Below are 26,639 nucleotides of genomic sequence, written 5' to 3'. Positions count from 1 at the left end.
TAGACATGATCAAAAGGAGACCTCAAGAAGTAGTCACAAAACAGAAGACACCTAAGAGAGCTTATTTATATTTAAAATAAGTTATATTGTTACTTATTACATTTGATAAATGTGTCAGTACTATTTTTTTCAAAGTGGTATTTTACCTTCATTCTGGTATTTTTGTGATATTAAAAAAAATATTTTAAAAACCAACCACTAGTTTTATAATTTCTAGTTGGGAGAATTTAATCTATATGTGTATATGAATAAAGCAATAAAGAGATTGACTAACTGCCAATTTGTCAGCAATTTATGAATAGGATAATTAAGAAAAACAGGTTTTATGGAATGTGGTGAGAACATGTAAATCGTGGTAAAAATATACTTGTGCACAGGTTCTTCTAGCCTTATAACTACTACTATTTGTTTTTCTATCATCCCCTGTGGGCCAGGGCATTGTGTTATGCTCTACATGCATCATTTCATTTAATACCCATTGTGATATGGATACTGTTTCATTTGATACAGGGGAAAACTGAGACTTAAAGTAGAATGGCTTTGCTTTGGTCACATGGCTGCAAAGCCATAGATGCCAAGCCAGCGATTTGCCTCCAGAGCCCATGGTTTCAGCCATTACACCACGTGGCTACACAAACCTGGCTCCTGAAAATGGTTATTTTCAGGGCAGGAACTAAAAACAAAGAGGCCCAACATGAAAACAAAGCACTAGATGTACACTTAGTGCATTGCTCCCCCCTCATTTAGTAAAAGTTTCAGTCTGCATGAGAGCTTCCTTCTAAAGGAGCAAGCTCCTGCAACGTACAGACTGAATATCTATGCTAAGTATCTTCTGCATATTATAGCATAGACATTTTGTCAGCAACACTAAGAAGAAAAAAAGATGGGTTCCTTTTCTTTTTTTTTGTAATAATGCTTATCTACTTCATTTTTGTTAAATTTATATCTTATTTCAAATGACATAGGAATTATCTTTTTTATTAAAACAAAACCAAACCCCACTACACACTTAGGCCCACAATGTTTCTAGAATCCAAAGACACAAGGATTTCATCACAGACCCATTTGCCTTACCTAGTGATACCTCCTCCTTCTAGTGACTAAGTATCTTTTTAAAAGGCTGCAAGAATAAACATACAACCCACAGATTTCAACTCCAATTTTGGGAAATTTTTAATTTACTATTGTAAAATTCAGGGCAAAGAAATATGTATTGATTGACCAGTACAGATACAATGCCAAATATATAGATCAATCAGGAAAGACTATGTATTTAAATTTAAGGATAAGTAAAGTGAGTGTACAATTGCCCAATTCTTGGTGAAAACAAAAGATAAGAGCAAGTCACTGCCACTAGAGGTGCCAGCACTTACATCTGTCAGCAGGCTGGCCAAGGAGAAGACTAGCCTTTGGCATTCAATGGACAGGGCAACATAGATCCCTTCAATTTGCCAATGAATTTTAAGTCCAGAACATTTTCAGTCTTTGTCTTGTTTAGTTGTTGATGAAGGGTTTCTAGGAAGATTTAGTAGTGCTTCAATTTTCTTAACATCATCTTTGGATCGATTTTTCTGTAAGCTACTTTCAATTTCTTCAGGGAGGAGTTCAGTAAATTGCAGTCTGGCTTTACTGTAATAAAAGAATGAAAAGGATATATCAAGTACTGCTCCATTTCTTTAGTTCTTAGATTTTTATTTTAGCTTGTTTTTCTCTTAGAGAGCGAGTGTGTGCGCAAGTGGGGGAGCAGGGCAGAGGAAGACAGAGAGAATCTCAAGCAGGCTCCATACTCAGCATGGAGTCAAACACAGGGCTCAATCCCACAACCCTGGGACACGCATGACCTAAGCCAAAATCAAGAGTTGGACGCTCAACCGACTAAGCCACCCAGGCGCCCTGATTTTTTTAAAAGATAGTATTTGTCATCTTCTCCCTGTGACTTATGAGCAAACATTGCTCCCTGCACTTTAAATATAATGGACCTTCTTCGCTCTACTAACCTGTTCCACTCACATGCTGACTACAATTCTCATATCACCAAAATGGACACTGCTGTGGCGGCAGCTCTGATCCTTACGATATTCCAGAGTTCATACAGGGGTATCGTGCAGGAGCTGAAACACCCTGAGCTGAAGTGTGAGCCTTGCAACCTGGCTGTCCTGTTGCCCTCAGGGCTGGGGGGCATGTGACTGCCCTGCCACTTCATTAACTCTCTGTTGCCAGACCTTGTGGGAACTGCACAATGGTAAACTCAAGATGGAAACGTCAGATGGGACAACACTATAGATGTGTATTTACAAGGAATTAAAATCTAATTTCCAAATAACAGATCAGTTCTTTTTCTAAATCTAGTATTAGTGTCTTCCTTGAAGTGATTATCAAGGTCATCTATGACTTTCTTCTCAACTCTTCACAACCAGGTTTGACCATTTCTTCTTCCATATCTCTATAGCCAGTTTTCTATATTTTCTTTTTTTTTTCTAAAATTTTTAAATTTTTTTTAAATTTATTTTTGAGAGAGAGACACAGCATGAGCAGGGAAGGGGCACAGAGAGAGAGAGAGAGAAAAAGAGACATAGACTCTGAAGCTCCAGGCTCCGAGCTGACAGCAAAGAGCCCAACACAGGGTTCAAACTCATAAACTGTGAGATCATGACCTGAGCTGAAATCAGATACTTAATCGACTGAACCACCTAGGTGCCCTGACCAGGCTTCTACATTTTCAGCTCACTAAGGCAATGTTTTATGTTCTCACTTTAACTTCTCTATGATTATTTTCAAGCAAAGAAGCAGGCATATAAGTTCTTAACTATTATTACTCTTCTCAGGAATATCATATATATACATACATATATATATATGTATATCTACACACACACACATAAATTTTTGACACTATTTCCTTTTGCCAAAGTATTTTTGCATTACTGTAATTCAATTCAAGTTATTGCTTTTAGCCATTCTTGAGGTTTTCTATCTCTGGTTTCCCTTTTTTATTGAAATACAATTATTATCTGTTCATATTTTTCCAAATGTTAATTCTTCTGCAACTTTCTATATCAAATTCAAATACCAATATACTTTCCCTGCCTTTCCAATTTCTTAAAGTTTCATTAAAAAAAAAAAAACAAAAAAAAAGAAAAAGAAAAAGCTTCTGGGGCGCCGTGGCTCAGTCAGTTAAGTGTCCAACTTCGGCTCAAGTCATGATCTCACAGTTCATGGGTTTGAGCCCTGCATCAGGCTCTGTGCTGACAGCTCAGAGCCTGGAGCCTGCTTCAGATTCTGTGTGTCCCGCTTTCTCTGTCCCTCCCCAACACATACTCTGTTCCTCTCTCTCTCTCTCAAAAGTAAATAAACATTAAAAAAAAAAAAAAAGTCTCTTATGACATCTAAAGAACTAGAAATAAGCTAACAACACTTTCATGCTTTTAATTCTCCACACCAGATTTTATACTGGCATTATAATTTTAAATGCTTTATCCCAGAACTTGGAAAACTACATATCTCACATACCCTCTTACAATGGAGAAGAGGAGTGAATGAAACAAATATGTATTGAGCATTGTGGTGTGATTCTGCCTATAGAATGGCTGAGAAAACTGAGGGCTTGAAATTAAGGAAACTAAGGTCACAGAACTAATTAATAGCCTAGCTGGAATTTAAGCTCTGTTTTCAAGGTTTAATTGGCTACAAAATCAATGCTTTTTCTCATATAGAACCTAAGTCCTTGGACAATTGATCTACAGATATTAAGAATTTCCATGTGTGGGGGCGCCTAGGTGGCTCAGTCGGTTGAGCGTCCAACTTCGGCTCAGGTCATGATCTCAAAGCTCGTGAGTTTGAGCCCCACGTCGGGCTCTGTGCTGAGAGCTCAGAGCCTGAAGCCTGCTTTGGATTCTGTGTCTCCCTCTCTCTCTGCCCCTAACCCACTCACATTCTGTCTCTGTCTCTCTCAAAAATAAATAAACATTAAAAAAAAAAAAATTCCACGTGTGTATGTGTTTTTAGCACAAATCAAAGTTTTAAGTAAAAACATGGAAAAAACCAGACTGCTTATCTATTCAACATGGGGCCTGAACTCACAACCCTGAGATCAAGAGTCGCAAGCGCCACCAACTGAGCCAGCCGGGTGCCCCAGAAACTCTTTGAACTGAGTGGTGGTTTAGAGTACCTGGGTTAAGGAGAACACCACAATGGCTAGGAAAGTCAGGTACCTTTATCTTCACCTGCTCCTTACCTCTCTTCCAATTTCAGCTCATGGAGTGCTTTGCGATCCTTCTGTGTTCTCTCTTGGACAGTCTCCCCGTAGAACTTCTGAAATGCCATCAACAGACTTCCTACAGGAGTGCTGAGGGGGAAGCAGAGAGAAAGCTTAGGAAAAAGCAGCCATTAGACCACACACCATGTGAGTGTCTGCTAAGGCAGGAGCAACACCGACTGAGCCACTTATTCCCTGACAGGTACAGGAACTCTGACAAAGTGTCCTTGTCAAATGAAGAAAAAATTATTAAGGCAATTTCCTTCCTGGTCTTCTAAACAGTAGAGAAAAACAATCACTGCAACTTCCCAAAATTAACTGGTATAAAAACAACAGGCCTATAAATTGGCTGTTTTATCATGAATGATAAACTGGGAAAATATATACTTGTGACAAGTTCTAGTAAGTAGCTTTATACTGAAGATTTCTCAGAAATGAAATTGTAACAGGAATGGTACCAAAACCTGCAGAAGGCAGGAACTGTGGAGGGCGTATTTGGTTGGAGGAAGGATACCACTGGCTTCTGGGGATGGAACCACCAAAACATCCTAAAGTTCAAAAGTCTGGCACAACAGTCTCACCCACACTGTCAATAGTTACCCATTGAGAAACTGATTTAGATAACAATTATTACAGTAAGTTAAGGGTTTGGTTCTTATGTTCTCAAAGAAAAGGAGTTTTTGACTCTGAGATAACTTAAGTTCCCTCTGGCTACAACATAAGTAAGCTCATTTGAAAAATTACTGTAGGGGGCGCCTGGGTGGCGCAGTCGGTTAAGCGTCCGACTTAAGCCAGGTCACCATCTCCCGGTCCGTGAGTTTGAGCCCCGCGTCAGGCTCTGGGCTGATGGCTCAGAGCCTGGAGCCTGTTTCCGATTCTGTGTCTCCCTCTCTCTCTGCCCCTCCCCCGTTCATGCTCTGTCTCTCTCTGTCCCAAAAAAATAAATAAACGTTGGGAAAAAAAAAAAAAAAAAAAGAAAAAAGAAAAATTACTGTAGCTAAGTGGCAAAGTCCATTGACAGACGGATAAAGAAAATGTGGTATCTACAGCCTTTAAAAAGATCCTGTCACATGCTACAACGTAGATTAACCTTGAGGATGTTATGCTAAGTAAAATTAAGCCAGTTACAAAAGGACAAATAATATATGATTCCATTCATATGAAGTATCTAAAGTAGTCAAAATCAGGGCGCCAGGGTGGCAACAGTTGGTTGAGCATCCCACTCTTGATTTCAGCTCAGGTCATGATCTCATGGTTCATGAGTTTGAGCCCTGTGTCAAGCTCCATGCTGACATGTGGAGCCTGCTTGGGATTCTCTCTCTCTCTGCCCTTATCCCACTTACACACTCTCTCTCTTTAAATAAACAAACTTAAAAAATAGTAAAGTAGTCAAAATCATAGAAACAAAGTAAAAATGTGGTTGCCAAAGGCTGGGGGACAAGGGGAAGGGAGAATTAATGTTTAATGGGTACAGAGTTTTCAATTTTGCAAGATGACAAAGTTCTAGAGATCTTTTGTACAATAATGTGAATATAAAAACACTACTAAACTACACACTTAAAAATGGTCAGGCTGATAAATTTTATGTTATGTGTTTTTAATGACAATGAAAAAGAAATTATTTTTGCTGCTAATTTCAACAATTTTTCCCTTCAAGCCAAGATGGTATATTAACAATATAACAAGTGGTGCCTGGCTGGGTCAGTGAGTAGAGCATGTGACCCTTGCTCTTGGGGTCCTGAGTTCAAGCCCCACGTTGAGGGTAGAATTTACTAAAAAACAAACAAAACACAATATAACAAAAATCATGTCAGCGATAGATTATGACATGCTGAATTCTTAAAAATAATTTAAAAAAGGAATCCATAAGTCTAGTGTAACTTCCTCCTAAAAAGGGGGTAGAAAAAGGGAGAGGGTAGGTGGAGGCGAAGGGAGAACTCAGGTGAATGCCAACTAATAAAAACAGAAGAAAAGATAGAACAAATCATTTTACAACCATCAGTAATAACTGATTATGGCAACAATTATAATAGATCATTAAAACCACTAGAAAAAAGATAGCTGGAGAACATGCTATTCACATAGTCTTACCCAAGATTATTTACTAATCACCATGAGAATAACAGAAGCCTTTCAGTGGAGAAATTTAAGTCAATACTAAATATGGTAGGCAGAATTCTACAATAGCCCCCCAAATTGTCCTAACCTAATTCCTCAACTATAAATTATACCCATGATTCTGTTACATAGCAAAATTTTACAGATGTAATTAAGGTTAGTAATCCGTTGAATTTGAGTCAATCAAAAAGGAAATTATCTGGATGAACCCTTTAAAAGCAGAGAGTTTTCTCTGGTGGCAGAGAGAAGTCAGAGAGATTCAAAGTATGAGAAGGATTCAACATACCAGTTGCTGGTCTGAACACAGAGGGGGCACTGTGGCAAGGAATATGTATGCCTCTAGGAACACTGGTATCTGGCTGACAACCATGCAGGGAACAATAACTTCAGCCCTACAGCCACAAGGATTCTGTAACCAACCTAAATGGTGTAGGAGCAGATTCTTCCCTAGTCCAATAAGAGCCTGCCTCATCCATACTTTGATTTTGGCCTTGTAAAACTCTGAACAAAGAGAGCCCATCAGCCTCCTCAGCCTTCTGACCTACAGAACTGTGATATAATAATGGGTGGTTTCCAGCCACAAAAGTTTGTGGTAGTTTGTTACACAGCAATAGAAAAGTACTGCACCAAGTAATTAACATCACTTACGATAGGTGAAGACAATATGTATCTTGATGTGATACACTGAGAAGGACTAACTTCACCTACACTGTATTCCTGACGAAAACATTTAACATAAATCTACTCATGAAGGGATAATGAAAAGAAATTGGGAAATTTTCTGGGGGAAAAAGAGCAGTGGATCTATTCTAGCTTAAAGGAATCAAAACTGTAAATGCAATATGCAATTGGATCCTGAATTAAATATATATATGTATGGCATTATTGTAATAATTGAAAATTTTTGAATATGGACCATATCTTAGATAGCTATATTGAATCAATGCTAAATTATTTACTGTGATGATTATACTGTGGTATCATTGGTAAATGTTCTTCATTTCATCCTGGGAGATACCAGCTAATGTATTCAGAGGTGAAGAATTATGAGGTCTCTAACAGTTTAGCCAGAAAGAAAAAAGGAGAAAGAAAAAGAAATTTACACACATTCCACACATATACGAGATATACAACAAATATGACAAAATGTTAACTGGTGAACATAAGTGAAAAGAGTATATGGGTGTTTGATGTACTAATTCATTCAACTTTTCTGTAGGTTCAAATTTTTTCAAATTAACAAGTTGGAGAAGAAAAATTTTTTAATTTATTAAACAAACAAAATCAAACAAAAAAAGTTTTAACAGAATGTGCTTGTTAATTGTTTCTTATTATTTTCCTGCTCCTTGTAAATACCATTGTTCAAATTACAAATAGGTTCAGGTGTTAGTGATATCTAAGCAGTGATAATTGGAAGTAAAATCAACAACTGGGGTAAGATTAGAATTTGACAGTCAAAGCGACAGCCAATACAAAACTGAAGCCCTTTTATAGGCTGTAAGATTTAAATTTATTCTTTAGAAATGCATGAGATTTTTAACAGTAAGGCATTAATGAAAGTTGTGTTAATTTAGTATCAAACCATATTAACACTTACCCTAGCAAGGCTCCGATTATGCCACCAGCCACCAGACCACGCAGGCCTAAGTTTATTCTAAAAAGGCTTCCTGTGACAGCTATTTTAAAACAAACAAACAAACAAACAAACAAAAAACCCAATATTAAATTATCTTTAAGTACTAGAATCTATTTAAAAAAATTTTCTTCTATAAAAAGAACATAAACCGCTAAGTAAGTTTTCAGAACCCAGTATCAATAATACATCACCACCACCTAGATTTCCTGAATCTAAAATGCCAAGGGCGCCCGGGTGGCTCAGTCGGTTGAACGGCCGACTTCAGCTCAGGTCATATCTCGTGGTCCGTGAGTTTGAGCCCCGCATCAGGCTCTGTGCTGACAGCTCAGAGCCTGGAGCCTGTTTCAGATTCTGTGTCTCCTTCTCTCTGACCCTCCCCCATTCATGCTCTCTCTCTGTCTCAAAAATAAATAAACGTTAAAAAAAATAAAAAATAAATAAATAAAATGCCAACACAGCTAGTTTCTCTTCCACACTGCAGGTTCAAAGGAAGAAACATCCCTTTTACAAACCTAATTTTTGTATATCGGTTCTATGGGTCCAACCTCTTCTCATTCTGCTTCATTTTTGCCCACCTCCCCTTAAAAATCTGTAATTTCTTCACTCCCATCTCTTCAGTTTCATCCTTCTTCAAGAAAAGCTTTCCCCAAAGAACAAAAACCCCTGCAGTTTGTACCTTGCTCCAGTCTCACCCTTTCTGTCCTGCTACACACCCCTCAGGCAGGCCTGCAAGTGGGCATTTGGTCCACAGTGCCACCAGGTGGCCAGTGCACAGGCTCCCTTTCCTTCCCACTGGTCTGGTATATCCAGGACGTCATTCATTTTCCTCCCTCACTATGCACAACACAACTAATGCATCTCATGTAGTAACATTTTTAAAAAAACAATTGAGACTTATGTGTCTTAAGTACTATTTGTTTTTTTTAATTTTCTAAATTTTAAAATTAACAAGACAAAAAATCACCTTTAATTAACATTACCCAGAGATGGTAATAAATTTGGTCTTTTTTTCAAGTCTTCTTTTCCAAAGAAAGCATTTTTTAAAAAATAAAATATTGGGGGGGGGAGGGGTGCCTGGGTAGTTCAGTTGGCTAAGCAACTGATTCTTGGTTTTGGATCAGCTCATGATTTCAGGGTTCATGATTTCGAGCCCCTTGTAGGGCTCCATGCTGTTGAGCTTGCTTGGGATTCTCTCTCTCACCCTCTCTCTCTGCCCCTCCCCTGCTCACTCTGTCTCTCTCAAAATAAATAAACTTAAACATTTGTGTGTGTGTGTGTGTGTGTGTGTATTTTTTTCTTTCTTTTTTTTTTAGGGGTGCCTGGGTGGCTCAGTTAAGCAGCTGACTCTTGATTTCGGCTCAGGTCATGATCTCACAGTAGTGAGATGGAGCCCCGCATAGGACTCGGTGCTGGGTGTGGACCCTGCTTAAGATTCTTCTCCCCCTCTTCCTCTGCCCCTCCCTCACTCATTCTCTCCCTCTCTCTCTCTCAAAAAAAAAAAAAAAAAAAAAAAAAGAATAAAAAATAAAAATAAATATTTTTTAAAAAGCTCTCAGAATAGCCAAAATCTAGAAGACTAACAACATTAAATGGTGGCAAGGATGTAGAGCAAAAGAAACTCTCATTCATTGCTGGTTGGAACACAAAATGGTAGTCACTTTAAAGACAGTCTGGCAGTTTCTTACAAAAATGAACATATTCTTACCATATGATCCAGCAATCACGCTCCCTGGTATTTACCCAAAGGAGCTAAAAACTTGTGTCCACACCAAAACCTGCACACATTTATAGCAGCTTTGTTCGTAACTGCCAATACTCGGAAGCAACCAAGATGTCCTTCAGTAGGCAATGGATAAATAAACAGGTATATTCAGACAATGAAATATTATTTAGCACTAAAAAGAAATGAGCTATCAACTCATGAAAAGAGACTGGAGGAAACTTAAATGCATATTGTTAAGTGAAAGATGTAAATCTGAAAATGTTATATAATATACAACTTTCTAGAAAAAGGCAAAACTATTGAAACAGTAAAAAAAGATCACCGTTTATCAGGGGTTGGTGGGCAGGACACATAGGTGGAACAGACTTTTAGGGCAATGAAAATGCTCTTTATGACACCACAACGATGGATACATGTCATCATACATTTGTCCAAACCCACAGAATGTACACTAAGAGTGAAACCTAAGGGAAACTATGGACTTTGGGGGATAATGATGCATCAGTGTAGGTTCTTCAACTGTAACTAGTATCCCACCCTGGGGTAAAATGTTAATAGTGGGGAGGCTATGTTTAAGTGTGTATGTTGGGGCGGGGAGAGGAATACAGTAAAACTTTGGATTGCAATTTACTTGTTCTGCGAATGTTTCACAAGATAAGCAATTATTTCTAGTAAATTTCAACTTGATAAACGAGCAAAGACTTGCAATATAAGTAGCACCTGACACTGAATGTCACATGATCACAACTGAGCCAATAGTTCTCTCTCTTTCTCCCTCTCTGGGAGATTGTGGGTGATCATCTCCCATGCTCGTATGCTCAGTTTCAGGCTTTTCAGAGCATGGGAAATCAGTGATTTTTCAGAACATTGGAAGGTGCCCACAACTGGCACTAGTGTATTTTTTGTCACTTCAAAGCACCTCTGGACAGTCCTTTGCTTTTCCATCCAAGAGTGAGCCTGGGAATGCTTTGCTTCATTCTAGGTCAGGCTGCCTGCAGATATAGACCCTTCCCTCTGTTGTCTTATGCTGAATACATTAAATACAGTATATGACAAGAGTTTATTAATACTGTACTGTAATCAACATCCGTTAGTAATAGTTAAAGTTGTCCTACACAATAATCCTCCTCTCTCGTCTCCCTCAAACCAGCCACAAAGATTTTCAAAGGTAAGTGCAAGTTAATCTATTTTTCTTTATATTTTGTACTTTCCTTATTCATTTGTATTATATTACAGTATTGTAATCATTTTTATATGAATATTTGTAAGTTGTGAAACAAATCATCTGAGTTTCCATCATTTCTTATGAGGAAATTTGCTTTGATATACAAGTGCTTTGGATTACAAGCATGTTTCCAGAATGAATTATGCTCCCAAACCAAAGTTTTATTGTATATGCAAAATCTTTGTATCTTCTGCCCAATTTTACTGTGAATTTAAAACTATTCTAAAAAATAAAGTCAGTTAAAAAGGGGGGAGGGAGTAGTGAGGCTTATAAGCTATCAGCAGCCAAACATCAGTCAGACTCTTTATTACACAAACTCTTTATTACCATGTGTTCTGTAAATAGTTTACTTTTTTTTTTCGACCTTAGTGTTTATTTCTTTTTCTTGCCTGAATGCACTGGTTAAAGTCTCCAGTATAATGCTGAATACAACACCTTAATTACAAGTGTATACAGCTTTCCCATGTTCTCAGTCGTAGGGGAAAATCATTGTCTTTCACCATTAAATACGATGTTTGCTGTAGGTTTTTTAATAGATGATAGATGACCTTCACTGGGTTAAAGAAGCTCCCTTCTATTCCTAGTTTGTTGAGAGTTTTTATCATGAATGTTGGATTTTTGTCAAATACTTTTCTAAGCTAACCTTAAATTCCTTGGATAAATTCTACTTGGTTATAGAATATAATTCTTGGTTGTTGCTGGATTTGGTTTACTAATATTTTGTAAAGGATTTTTGTGTACATACTGTTCTTTTAAAATTTTTTTTTTCAACGTTTATTTATTTTTGGGACAGAGAGAGACAGAGCATGAACGGGGGAGGGGCAGAGAGAGAGGGAGACACAGAATCGGAAACAGGCTCCAGGCTCCGAGCCATCAGCCCAGAGCCTGATGCAGGGCTCGAACTCACGGACCGCGAGATCGTGACCTGGCTGAAGTCGGACGCTTAACTGACTGCGCCACCCAGGCGCCCCCATACTATTCTTTTTAAAGTAATCTCTGTACCACCTCACACTGGTCAGAGTGGCTAAAATAAAATGAACAAATCAGGAGACTGTAGATACTGGAGAGGATGTGGAGAAACTGGAACCCTCTTGCACTGTTGGTGGGAATGTAAACTGGTGCAGCCACTCTGGAAAACAGTGTGGAGGTTCCTCAAAAAATTAAAAATAGATCTACCCTATGACCCAGCAATAGCACTGCTAGGAATTTACCCAAGGGACAGAGGAGTGCTGATGCATAGGGGCACTTGTACCCCAATGTTTATAGCAGCACTTTCAACAGCCAAATTATGGAAAGAGCCTAAATGTCCATCAACTGACAAATGGATAAAGAAGATGTGATTTATATATACAATGGAATACTACTTGGCAATGAGAAAGAATGAAATCTGGCCATTTGTAGCAATGTGGATAGAACTGGAGAGTATTATGCTAAGTGAATAAGTCAGGGAGAGAAAGACAAATATCATGTTTTCAATCATATGTGGATCTGGAGAAACTTAATAGAAGACCAGGGGGGAGGGGAAGGGGGAAAAAAAAAGTTACAGAGAGGGAAGGAGGCAAACCATAAGAGACTCTTAAATACTGAGAACAAACTGAGGGTTGATGGGGATGGGGGAGAGGGGAAACTGGGTGATGGGCACTGAGGAGGGCACCTGTTGGGATGAGCACTGGGTATTGTATGGAAACTAATTTGACTATATATATATACACATATTATATTATATATATAATAAAAAATATTTTTAAAAAACACACAAAAAAATAAATAAAATAATCTCTGTACCCAACATGGGGCTCAGACCCACAACCCTGAAATCAAGACTCACATGCTCCACTGACTGAGCCACCCAGGTGCCCCTGTGTATATACTCTTGAGTGATAGTGATCTGTAGTTCTCTTTGCTATCTTCATCTTCTTCATTTGGCTTTGGTATCAAGGATAATACTAGCCCAAAGGAATAAGTTTGAAAGTGTTCCTTCTTCCTCTATTTTATGGAAGAGTTTGTGAAAGAAACTTCCCAAATAGCCACTGAAGCCATCTGGTCTTGGGCTTTCTTTGTGAAAAGATTTTTAACTAACAATTTAGTTTATTAACTTGTTGTAGGGCTATCCAAATTTTCTATTTCTTCTTGAGTAGATTTTGGTAATTTGTGTCTATTTTCTTTTTCTTGGTCAGTCTTCCTAAAGTCTGTTATCTTGTCATTTAAAAAAAATTTTTTAATGCTTATTTATTTTTTGAGAGAGAGAGAGAGCATGAGTGGGAGAAGAGTCAGAGTGAAAGACAAAGAATCCAAAGCAGGCTCCAGGCTCTGAGCCATCAGCACTGAGCCCGACGTGGGGCTTGAACTCCTGATATGTTATTGTCTATTTCACAATCTGTTATTGTCTATTCTCCTCTCAATTCAGTGTTTCTTTTTATGTATTTATGAGCTCTGTTGTTAGTTTATATGTTTATAAATGTTATATCTTCTTGATGGATTGGTCCTTTAAATATTATAAAATGAGGGTGCCTAGATGGCTCAGCTGGTTAAGCATCCGACTTTGGCTCAGGTCATGCTCTCAGTTTGTGAGTTCGAGTCCTGCATCAGCCTCTCCATTGACAGTGCAGAGCTCACTTTGGACCTTCTGTCCCCTTCTCTCTCTGCCCATCCACTGTTCACTTTCTCAAAAATAAACATAAAAAAAAAATTATAAAATGTCCTTTGTCTCTAGCTTTTTTAAAAAGTTTATTGAGTTGATTCATTGATGAGAAAGAGTGTGTGTGCACGAGCAAGGGAGAGGCAGAAAGAGGGAGAGAGAGAATCCCAGGCAGGCTCTGCACTGTCAGCACAAAGCCAGATGTGGGGCTTCAACTCACAAACCGTGAGATCATGACCTGAGCCAAGATCAAGAGTCAGCTGCTTAACCAACTTAGCCACTTAGTTGGATACTGTTATTTTTTTTAATTAAAAAAAAAAAGTTTATTTTTGAAAGAAAGAGCATGCAAGAATGTGAGCACATGCAAGTGAGGGAAGGACAGAGGGAGTGACAGAGGATATGAAATGGGCTCCCTGCTGACGGCAGAAAGCCTGATGTGGAGCTCTAACTCACAAACCGGGAGATCATGACCTGAGCCACAGTCGGATACTTAACTGACTGAAACACCCAGGCACTCCCTCAAATACTAGTTTTATTTTTTTTAATTTTTTAATGTTTGTTTATTTTTGAAGGAGAAACAGAGCATGAGTGGGGGAGGGGCAGAGAGAGAGGGAGGCACAGAATCTGAAGCAGGCTCCAGGCCCTGAGCTGTCAGCACGGAGCCTGACGTGGGGCTCGAACTCACAAACTGTGAGATCATGACATGACTGAAGTCAGACGCCCAACCGACTGAGCCACCCAGGAGTCCTTCAAATACTATTTTTAAATTAGGGAAAAACAGTTAAAAGAAAGGAAAACAATAGGTTTATAGAATGCTTTATATTAACTTACATATTAACCATTTCTAGTACTTTTCATTTCTTCCTGTCAAGTTACTATTTGGTGTCATCTCCTTGCTCCAACATACCTCCATTCCTTCCCTCTCATTTGTGCTATTAATGCCATATACAACTTTAAATATGCTGTATGTCTAACACTGCAATTTTGTTATTATTTTACATAATTGTCTTTTAGATTAGTTATGAGAAAAAATATTTATACAGCCTTTAATAATAACTTATATAATTATCTTTATCAACGCTCTTTAATACTTCTCATAGATTCAAGTTACCATCTGGTTTATTACATCCTTTTAGCGTGAAGAATTTCCTATAGTATTTTTGTTAAGGCAGATCTGCTAGTAACAATTTTTCTTTGTTTGTTTATCTGCCAATGTCTTTATTTTTGCCTTCAATTTTGAAGAGTGGTTTGTTAGAAACAGAATTCCTGGTTGACAACTTATGCTTTTCAGGCCTTTGAATGCATTCTACTGCCTTCTGGTTTCCATCATTCTGATGAGCAATAAGCTGTTAATCCTCTTTGGTGTTCCTCATGGGAGTTATTTTTTTCTTGCTGCTTTTAAGATTTTTCTTTCAACAGTGTAACTATTATGTGCTTAGGTGTGAATCTCCTCATGTTTGTTCTTCTTGGAGTTTGTTGAACCTTTTGGATGTGTGGATTAATGTTTTTCATCAAATTTGGGAAGTTAAGGACCATTATTTCTTAAAATACTTTTTTCTAACCCTTTCTCTCTTTTGTACCTAACATTCCCTTCACACATCTGTTGGTATTTTTGATGGTGTCCTATAGGTTGCTCAGGCTCAGCTCATTTCTCTTCATTTTAAAAATTCTGTTCTTCACGAAAAATCATCTATATTGATCCCTCTTCAAATTCACGAATTCTCTTTTGCTATCTCAAGACTGGTGTTGAGCTCCTCCTCTCCAGTGAAATTTTAATTTCTATTGTTGTATCAACTTTCAACTTTTCATTTGATTTTTTTTTTTATAATTTCTGTCTTTATTGATATTCTCTATTTGGTAAGTCACTATCATCATACTTTTATATTTCTTTAAAATGGTTTGAAGCCTTGTCTTCTATGTTCAATGGATGGGTCCAGTCAGAGACATTCCCAGTGAGTGCTTTTTTAATCCCCTGGTTTTACATGTCATATGATTTTTTTGTTGTTGAAAACTGGACATTTTAGGTAATAAATTATAGCAACTCTGGAGTTAACACCCCCCACACAGGGGGGATGACTGTAATTCTTTGTCTATGTAGTGACTTGCCCGGACTAGTTCTGTGGAGTCTTTTTCCTGCAGAGTACAGCCACTAATGTCGTTGCTCAGTTTTTATTTGTATGCGTGGTTTCCTAGGCATCACACTGGCTTAAGTAGTCAGCCAATGATTTGTCAGAAATTATGCTTAAGCATCCCAAGCTAGTAACGCTCCTATCCTTTACCAACGTATCTGTGGTTGAAGAATGCATTCAAAGTTTAGACAGTTTAAAATCTCTTCTGGCTTTTTCTTTTGGTGTTCACAATTAACCCTCACAACTAACCAAAGATAAGTAGGGGCCTTGCCAGTCTCTCCATAGTGTGCATGAATACATACTTACACATGTGTGCAACTTTCCAGAATTCTAGGGATACATAGAATCTTATTAAACCCCCCTGTGGCTGTCTTGTTCCCTAGATATTCCTGTTAAGATTCTGCCTCATCTGCCAGTCTATTCCTTACCCCAAATAGTATCAAAACCTCAGATTAGCTGTGGGATATTATCCTTCCCTGTTGCAATTGTTTTCAGCAACACCCCTTGGCTTGGAATTTTCTGTTTTCTGCTCCAAATAAAGTCAGCGCCCTCAAGCAGCAGAAAGCCAGTCCTCCAGCCTGTCCTTATGAAACTTCTGCATCACAGAGCTGTGGGCTAGGGGGGCAGGAGGAGCCCTAGGCTGAAACACCAGACTCCCAATGTTCTTACTGAAACTCAGTAGAAATTCTTGGATAAATGCTTACTGATTTGTTGTGTGCCTATGGTCAATTTCCAGTATCTTTAAATGGTTGTTTTTGATAATTATGTCCAATTCTATTGTTGCTTTTTGTGAAAGGATTTGCCAAGCTCCTCACTCAGTCATTCCAGATGTCAAATATACATTTATAAATGTCCAGATGAATGCCATACAATAACGAGGGGAGACATTCTTGACGTGATTTTGACGTCAGGGGAAATTACTTCAGTGTTATACCATTAAATTCAATGGTGGTTGCTGGTTTGAGATAAAAACTTATCTTGTATCATGTTTATTTTTTTACTAATTTTTACACTCAATTTACATTCAAGGAACATTTATTCTACTCTACTATGTGTCAAATAGTTGTGATATAAAAGGCGAAGACTTTCTCTGATATCAAGTAAGTCATCTAGTGGAGAAGCAAAACAAGTTAACAGGTACAACATAGAGTCGTAAGTGCTTTGATTAAAATATTTATAGTTAATTATGGGAATATAGGGGAAAGACACCTGAAGACCCAAAAATAAGAAAACAGGGACTAGGAAACTAAAGCTGACAGATAAGCTGAACCTTGAAAGACAGGTTCAATAAAAGCTGAATAAAATTATTTGCAGGAGTGGGAAGGCATGCTCAAGAAAAGGGACCAATACATGTAAAGCAAGATTATGATGGGTTTGGGAAATCAAGAGTAGAGTCATAGGGTGGAGCAAGAGTGGTACATGAGGACCAGATCAAGAATCAACATTAGAATGATGGGAAACTATGAAAGAAGCTCAAGCAGAAAAGTGTTATACTCACATTCATATTTCCAAAAAGTAACTAAGGTAACAGTGGAAGTGGAGGAAACCAAGACTAGAAACAGGGAAGACCAGATAGCAGCAGTGGGAAGAAAGAGGAGGTGAGAGTCCCTACATATTAAAGGAATCTAATTAAAGGACTAGAACTTTGCAAAGGGGGATAAAAGGCAGAACCATATCATTATCTGGTTTCCAGGTTTTTTATTTGTTTAACATGGTAAATTATAAAGAACCTAACAACAGGAGCAAGTATGGAAGTTGGGGGAGGAAAACAGAGTTTGGTTTGGATATAGGCATTTAAGCCTACAGAATACCCATGGAAAAATGGTGGCAAGTTAAAAAAGGGCAAGTTCCAGCTGCTCCAGTGCTATTAATGCCTATTTCTAGTTTTATATTTTAAAATGTTTCCATTAAACTGTTAAGTTCAAATTATGTGTACATGTGTTTGCCTGTGTGTATATATACATATACACAGAGAAAGAGAGCATGCACTCAGAAGAGAGAACAAGTCAAGAAGCAAATGGGCTAAAATGTAAACAACTGAATCTCTGTATATAAAGGTTATATGGTGTTCCTTGTATTACTTTTATTTTTAAAACTTTTTGTAAGCTTGAAATTATTTCCAAATTAAAAAAATTTTTAAATGTTTTATGAATTATATGTACCTTTTTGCATGTGAGAGAATTACATGAGGTAGTGAGTGTTTGAGTATATGTGGCACTTCACATTTACATTTCTGGAAATAATACTTCAATACTTATTTTTTAATGTTCATTTTAAAGAGGTCACATTTACCAGAGGCATAAAGCTTTAAAATAAAATCCAAACTTAGTATGAAAAATCTGGTCCCTTTCTATGTAATTTCACCAAACTTATCTCAAGCCACTCTTCCCCTTACTGACTATGTTCCAGCCTTATTATCCTGCTTTTGAGGAACTTTCTTGCCTTGGAGACTTCACCCTCAATGTTCCTTCTGCATAAGCTACTCTTCTTCACACTTTTCAGGTATCAGCCTAAATGTCTCCTCCCCATAAAGGCCTTCTCTACTCACCCTGATCATCCCATTGCTTCACCTGTTTGCTATTTTCTATCACAGCAGCCTTTTTCTCCCCCAACCACATTAGACTATAAAACTCCATGAAAGCAAAGACCTTTTCTGTTTTGTTCACCAAGTATACCAAGGGCCAAGCATAATGCTCTCCATACATTTTGCATGAATGTTGAATGACATGTGATGAGAAGTCAACCAAAGAATTCAGTAATTCTGATTTATAAGTCCTTAAATATTTCCCAAACCATATTTGAGAAGACTGAAAAACATAAACAAGAACAAAAATGTCTTACCTCCCGCAATGACAAAATGGCTTACGGCATTTTTATTTCGGTACACATTTAGACCAGTATTCACTGTGCTGGGAAGAAGGGGGAAGAAAGAAAACATAAAATTTAAAGCATATCCTCCTTACTTTCTCGACCACAATTTTCACTGAAGTGATAGGTATTAGAAATGCCTACTAAGTCAATTCCTGGTCTTAGTCTAGGTCCCGTCAATGTGTTCCCGACTACCAATATTCCCTAGGTTTTCTAGGTGGACCTTCTGTTGAAGAATGAACCAAAGAATTTCTCTTACTTAGAAACCTTGTCTCTACTTTGATAATAGGTGGAAGACCTCCATCCATGGATGCAAACCTATATCTGGACCAATCTTTTACATAGATAAAAGTTCTTGGGGAAAAAGGTATTATGAATCACTTTCATGTGGGTGTTTAGTTTTTAAAAATCTCACTTGCTCAAAAGATGTGCTCCCAAAATAATACTAAGACCTTTTGTCACAACTCAGAGAGAACTTACTTGAATATAGTCACAAACACTGTAGTTCTCCAACTCCAGCGCCAGCCATACCGGATGAAGCCTCGTGTGGCAGCACGATGTGCAGATTGCTAAAGTTAATGAAAAGGCTGTGAGGTTCCAAGACCCCTTAATACCTTCTTTATTCTAAAACTGTGGTAGAAGGATGGGTATGGATTAGGCAGGGACACCTAAACAGAAACATGATTAAGATCTCTAGAAATACCGTTTACTGAAACTTAAGCAAAAGTCCCATGTGCATCCTATTCTATTGGGAGATAGAAAAGGAACTAAGAATTGCCAGTGTCAACCAAGCAATCTATCAATGAGGCATAAACAGAGAATCTATGTGGCAAATGCCATGGCAAATATAAAGTCAGTATTAGACATGCTTTTTATATCCAAGAAATCTTGGAAAAAAGAAACCATAAAATAAAAAAGAACCAAAGAAATGGTAAATAAAAGGGTAAGGATGATAGTAATACAGATATAGAGAAAAGAGCAAAGAAAAGAGAACTGATATTTACTGCCCACGTTCTATGTAAAAGTTGTGTTAACATATTACCTCATTTAATCTTTACAACTTTTCTTTTAGGCAGGTGTTTCAGATTTAACTAAAGCACAGAGAGGAAGTTTCTAACCAAGATCACTCAGCCAAGAAGGAGTAAGTCAGAATTGGAAGACAGGTTGTCTGTCTCCACATCACCATGGAGCAAGTCTGGTACAATATCCTGAGGATATAGTCTAGATTTTGAGAGAATCCCTAAGTGGATCCTTAACTACTACAAGATACTGGGCAAGTCAAAACCTCTCTGAAGAGTATCAGTATGGACTCGTGGCTTTTAACAAATAGGCAGATAAATAAATAGATACAGATGTGTGTATGAATATGTGTACATAAGTATATATGAGCACACACACATTTCCTAGGGCTTATAGAAGCCATGATATCCCTGTAAGTGAGCATATGTAGCATCAAATCTTTGTTTTTTTAATGTTTTTATTTCATTTTTGAGAGACAGAGTGCAAGTGGAGGAGAGACAGGGAAAGAGATACACACAGAACCCGAAGTAGGCTCCAGGCTCTGAGCTGTCAGCACAGAGCCCGACGCAGGGCTCAAACTCATGAACTGTGAGGTCATGACCTGGGCTGAAGTCGGACGCTTAACCGACTCAGCCACCCAGGTGCCCCTCAAATCTTAGTTTTATATATAATTTTTCCACTAAAAGAAACTAGCACTCCTTGGTGATAACTAACTCTGAGGCTGGTACTGGAAAAGTAAAAGATGAGCCAGGAACATCTTGCTATGCCAAAAAATAAAGATATGCTCAAAGAATGATGGGGACATATAAAAAGAACAAAGGAGCTAGTTTAAAGGGCTCCAACTGTCCAAATCTAGGCCAATTTCAGCATCAAGATAAATAATGATAAGAATGGATTATAAACTACAGAGTAAAACAAGAATCCACGAGTCCACATTGATAGAAATAAATTATAAAAAGACAAATACAGGAGAAGGGAAAGCTCTTCCTTAAAGCTGAATATGAAGCAATAAATGTAGGAAAGATGGGATTAGAAAATAACCATTTCACAACCACCACAGTATTAACTCTTTCAGGTAAGAGTCATCATTGAATACTAAAACTAAAGCATGGAAATTTGATGAAAAATAGGATATTTACATAGTCTCAAAGTATCTCATAAGTATCCATAAGATATTCACTAATTACATTTACTAATTATCTTGATTTCAGCTCAGGTCATAATCTCAGTCCTGAGATCAAGTCCTGCCTGGGCTTGCACTGGGTGTGGAGCCTGCTTGAGATTCTCTCTCCCTTTCCCTCTGTCCTTCCCCTGCTTGCACGTGTGCTCTTTCAAAAAAAAATTTTTTTTTTTTTTAATTTTTTTTTTCAACGTTTATTTATTTTTTTGGGACAGAGAGAGACAGAGCATGAACGGGGGAGGGGCAGAGAGAGAGGGAGACACAGAATCAGAAACAGGCTCCAGGCTCCGAGCCATCAGCCCAGAGCCCGACGCGGGGCTCGAACTCACGGACCGCGAGATCGTGACCTGGCTGAAGTCGGACGCTTAACCGACTGCGCCACCCAGGCGCCCCTCAAAAAAAAATTTTTAATAAAAAATAAAAAAATTACAAAGGGAGAAAAATAGTAATTTTACAGTGGATAAGCCTGGCAGGGACCATCTTAACCAAGTGCCAAAGTAAACATCATCAGTAAAGGGACAATAGATATCATGTGTTCCTGATATAATGTACTAAGCAAGAAGTACATTAAGTACATCTAAGTAAGAAGTAAGGAGTACTAATACCCCAATCTAGGGTATTCTTGCTAAAACACATAGCTGGAATCTAATCATGAGAAAACATTAAACAAATCCAAATTGAAGAACATTCTACAAAATAAATAGCCCACATGGGAATGCAAGCTGGTGCAGCCACTCTGGAAAATAGTATGGAGGTTCCTCAAAAAACTAAAAATAGAACTACCCTACGACCCAGCAATTGCACTACTAGGCATTTATCCAAGGGATACAGGTGTGCTGTTTCGAAGAGACACATGCACCCCCATGTTTCTAGCAGCACTATCAATAATAGCCAAAGTATGGAAAGAGACTATATGTCCATAGATGGATGAATATATAAAGAAGATGTGATGTGCATATATATGTGCATATATATATGTATATATATATATATATATATATACACATATATACATATACATACATACAACGGAGTATTACTTGGGAATCAAACAGAATGAAATCTTGCCATTTGCAACTACGTGGATAGAACTGGAGGGCATTATGTTAATTGAAATTAGTCAGAGAAAGACAAATATCATATGACTTCATTCATATGAGGACTTTAAGAGACAAAACAGATGAACATAAGAGAAGGGAAACAAAAATAATATGAAAACAGGGAGGGGGACAAAACAGCAGAGACTTATAAATATGGAGAACAAACTGAGGGTTACTGGAGGGGTTGTGGGAGGGCGGATGGGCTAAATGGGTAAGGGGCACTAAGGAATCTACTCCTGAAATCATTATTGTACCATATGCTAACTAATTTGGATGTAAATTTAAAACAATAAAAAATAAAAATAAAATAAAATAAAATAATAAATAGCCCCAATCTTCAAAAATGTCACAATCAAGAAAGTTAAAGAAAGAGAAACTGTTCTATATTAAAAGAGACTAAAGAGGGGCCCCTGGGTGGCTCAGTAGGTTGGGCGTTCGACTTCGGCTCAGGTCATGATCTCACAGTTCGTGGGTTCGAGCCCTGCATCGGGCTCTGTGCTGACAGCTCAGAGCCTGGAGCCTGCTTTGAATTCTGTGTCTCCCTCTTTCTCTGCCCCTTCCATACTCCTACTCTGTCCCTTAAAAATAAACATTGAAAAAAAAATAAAAAAAAAAAAAAGAGAGACTAAAGAGGCATGAAAGGCAAATTCAACATCTGATCCAGTATTAGATGCTGGACCTGGAAAAAAAATTATTTTTATTTACTTTTAAAATAGGGGTGCCTGGGTGGCTCAGTCGGTTGAGTGTCTGACTCTTGGTTTTGGCTCTGGTCATGATCTTATGCTTCATGAGACTGAGCCCTACACTGGGCTCTGCACTGAAAGCGTGGAGCCTGGCACAGACCTGACTGGGATTCTCTCTTTCTCCCTCTCTCTCTGCTCCTCCCCCACTTCAGCTCCCTCTGAACACTCTCTGTCAAAATAAATGAATAAACTTAAATAAATAAATAATATTGGAGAGACGACTAGCAAAATTTACATAAAGTCTGAAAATAAGACAACAGTACCATATCAGTGATAATTTCCTGATCTGGATAATTATATAGTGGTTATATAAAAGAATGTCCTTGTTTTCAGGGAAATACATGCTGAAGTATTTATCATGACTATAACTTACTCTTTAGCAGTCACAAAAAATAATAATATGCATTATACAGAGAGAGAATGCTATAGTAAATGTGATAAAAAGTTAACATTTGGAGAATTTGGGTGATAGGTATATAGGAATTCTTTGTACTACTTTTACAACTTTTAAGGCTGACAGAATTTAAAAAAACAAAACAAAACCCAAACAACTAACTCTCTGAGCTGTAACTTCCTCACTTATACAACAGAGTTGATGTACAGATCTAACAAAAGAGTTAGCACTCTATAAACTGTAGAGTTATAAATGCTAATTATTGTTTTAGTGTCCTCCACGGAGACCCTGTGAATGGGGTTAATATGCTACAGCTAAGCCTTGATGATTTAGCTAGGGATTAGAAATATATTTCAGATACTATACTTGATCTTAGCCAAAAGACTGAGAAGTGATAGAAATATATTTCAGAAAGTAGAGCCATGGTAGTAATCCCTCTGAAGATAAGAAAAGTAGTCTGACAAACCATGTGTATGCTCTTTAGCATTAATACGTCTGTTGTTAAGTGCAGGTTTTGTTTCTTTACTCTGACATCTTAACCCTTCCAACCCTACCACCTAACTGAATAGCTAAGTGTAAAGTGAATTACTAAACTAATATGCCCTCAAATACTTTTAGAGTATCAGTACTTACCACAGCATCAAACCGGCTATGATAAACTTCTGCTTGGCTCTGCTCAACATAGTGCTGTTTAGCATGGATAAAAGCTGGTATTCCTCCATATGCCCAGCCAATGATGCCTGCTGAAATAGCCGCCTTATAAATATTCTCAAGTTCCTTTGAAGTTCTCTGCTGTTCACTAAGACATCAAAAAGACAATGTTGTTTGGGATTAGTTTATGGATACTGCTCTCCAAAAGACAGTACATTCAAAATGACCCCAATACTAACACTACCACATTTTTCATCATGGGCAGAATCTCCGGATTAATAAAATCTCCTGATGAATTAAATACCACAGTTATATCACAAGTAGCTCAAATCTCAGCCAAAATTAACCTATGCTGTTAGAAATCAAGCTATTGGTTGATTACCCTTAGGAAGATAGTGACTAGAAGGGGCACAAAGGGGAGCTTCTGAAATGCTGCTAACAGTTTCTCGGTGTTGGTTACACAGCTATGTTTAGCTTGTGAAAATTTGTTGATCAATATACTTATGTGTAAATAGATGCATATTATACTCCAATAATGTTTTTTTCGAAGGTGGTTTTATTTGATGACTATTACAAGTCCACTACATCTCTGGAATCAGGAAGAATCTGTAAAAGCTGGATGCAAGGATCAAGATTTCCCTTTTTGAATTTTAAGCTAACTTTTGGAAATGACACAAACTTATGGATTTTTAGGACAATATATTCAAGAACAAAATCCTAGATTAAAAAAAAAAATCAAAACCTGTCTTTCTGAATTCACTTTTATGCCATGCTCATATTGGGCCTGTATGATAAAAAGCAACAAATGAGAAATCTCACTGTGCAATGGACACCACAGACCAACCTAAGGAAAAACCACTGTTTAATTCAATTTGTTACTCTCAAAAGAAGAAATTAGAATTGATAATAAAGCTTTGAAGATGTTTCTAGAAGCTCTAATGAATAGCTAAGTTTTTAAGTATTATGTTCCTATAAATGGCCCTCTAAATACTAAATGTTATTTACATTACTAAATCACTTTCTTCGGAGACTATAAGGTGTTTATCTAATTCTAATTATCAATAACCACATCTCTGAAATCAGAATCAGTGAGTCTTTACAGCTCCTGCATCTACAAGAGAAATCTAAATAAAATTTCTCAGAAAACTGTAATTCTTATACTTACTTAGGCCAATAGGAAAAAACTGCTATAATTTGAACCCTGTACTTATCTTGTATAGTGAATAAGATCAAAAACATTTACCTAAAAATTGGCCTATGACAGAACTCAGAAAAGAGAAAATGTAAAAGCTTAAAATTTAACAAGCCAGATGAACATGCTTTGCCTCCTTTTCATTCTCTGAAAAATTCCATGCCATAGGTGATATTTATCTCCATTTTATTTCTTTGGCTCTAAGAAGTCCTATGGTTGGCCCAAACAGCTAATAAATGGTGAAGAAATAGCACAGTGGTGGAAAAGACCTAAACTACAAGTGACAACAGGGTTGTGGTTCTGGTTCTGTCACCCACTGTTAAGTGACCTGCAGCCAGATCACAATCTATGAACTTTAGTTTCCTCATCTATGATGGAGGGGAACATAGAAGTTAACCTAGATTACCTTCAAGTTTCTTTCAGCTCCAACATTCTGTGGTTTCCAAAGCTGATCAAAATAACACCCTTCTGTTATATACTATATAGGATCTTTCACAAGTATCTCAAGTAAATATTGACTGGAAGGATTGATTGGAAGGACCAATGAGAAAGGCTGCCTCATTATCTTTAAAATAAAGATGATATTTCAATAAAGCAATTAAACACGATTCTGCCAACTCCTTGTCCCAACAATCTCAGCAACATAATAAAGCTTCAAAGTTAATTTAACCACCTGGTAACAGTGTAGTATTGTAAAGTATTTCATGAAAGGGCCATTTTTTCCACCAATAATTGATAAATGATGAAATAAATGAATAAATGAGTTTTCCATTAAAGTGAATTCAGTTTGAAGTTAATTTTGTATTCTGAAATAACCTTATTTGTTGATCTAGCTAATATCGTTTCTTTTATAAAAATGAGACAATACTTGCTATTATTTTTTATATATTATCTGACAGAATAAACATTTTACAGCTCTCTCTGCCGTTTCTCCAATCTCCATTTTTTTGGAGAGAAGGGGGAGCTATGGTCATGAAATACCAAAGTTTGGAATAAAGTGAAATGCGAAAAAAAATACTGGAGCGTAATCTCGCTGATGTGGATTCCAGGGTCAATTCTGACACTAATTAGCTCGGTCCAATTCTTCTAATTTGTAAAATCGGGGGATTACACTAAGACGATATTCTCTAAAAATGCTCTGACTTATAATGTTTCACCCCTACCATTTGTAAACTGTCCTGTCAATCAACAGAACTACTAAATGGCAATGTGAGGACACAACTTGGGATACAAACATTACAACACCAAATCTTATTCAAAATCAAACCACATCACTCAGGGGTCCTTCACCCCAGGATGACCCAGGTTGCAGGACAGCTCTTCGCAGTCCCCTCCCCACAGACCCTAGGCACTTTTACTCTTTGACAAACAGGTCCCGGAGGCGGTCCCATCCGGATTCCAGGTAATCAGGCTCTGGGACGTAGGAAGGCAGCTTCTGGTTCTCCGAATCGGCAGCCACAGCTCCCGCAGCAAAAACCCGAGGGAAAGGACACAGCGCCCGGCAGAAGTAGCTCTGTGGCGCTGGCGGCCGCACCTCCATGGCCCTCACGGAACCTGCGGGCACACGCTTGGGTTCTCAGGGCCCCAAGGCCTCTGGGAGACGCCGTGGGAGGACAGTAAGGATAACTGCAGTAATAAATAAGTGAGTACCCTTCTACCAGGCCCAGCTAATTTGCTGCCAGGCTCGCCACCACATTCTTGACACCCTCCTCCCCAGGGCCGGCACTGACTTATGAAGACCTTGGATACACGAGACAGGAAGTCCCA

At 37.9% G+C, this 26,639-nt stretch overlaps 1 protein-coding gene across 1 annotated transcript; it reads right to left on the bottom strand.

The window, feature by feature from the left end:
* Positions 1-1,148: 1,148 nt before the first annotated feature.
* Positions 1,149-26,639, bottom strand: TIMMDC1 (translocase of inner mitochondrial membrane domain containing 1). The gene is made up of 7 exons (XM_003991665.5): positions 26,231-26,639; positions 23,663-23,828; positions 19,073-19,161; positions 18,566-18,633; positions 7,971-8,049; positions 4,235-4,345; positions 1,149-1,629 (listed from the first exon to the last, which is right to left on the bottom strand). The coding sequence occupies exons 1-7, from the start codon at positions 26,410-26,412 to the stop codon at positions 1,479-1,481; spliced, it is 846 nt and encodes a 281-aa protein (XP_003991714.1). The 5' UTR covers positions 26,413-26,639; the 3' UTR covers positions 1,149-1,478.

The sequence above is a fragment of the Felis catus genome, chromosome C2 (assembly GCF_018350175.1).
Source record: "Felis catus isolate Fca126 chromosome C2, F.catus_Fca126_mat1.0, whole genome shotgun sequence".
Classification (NCBI taxonomy): Eukaryota; Metazoa; Chordata; class Mammalia; order Carnivora; family Felidae; genus Felis; species Felis catus.
The sequence above is the reverse complement of the archived record's forward strand: the minus strand, read 5'-3'. Positions and strand labels throughout refer to the sequence as shown.

Bases quoted from the DNA above. Each gene is read 5' to 3' on its own strand.
- TIMMDC1 (XM_003991665.5), bottom strand. From the start codon at position 26,412: ATGGAGGTGCGGCCGCCAGCGCCACAGAGCTACTTCTGCCGGGCGCTG. The intron at 23,829-26,230 runs GTAAAAGTGCCT...TTGATGTCTTAG, and splicing joins CGGGACCTGTTTGTCAAAGA to TGAACAGCAGAGAACTTCAA. The intron at 1,630-4,234 runs GTAAGGAGCAGG...CTTTTATTACAG, and splicing joins GAGCTGAAATTGGAAGAGAG to TAAAGCCAGACTGCAATTTA.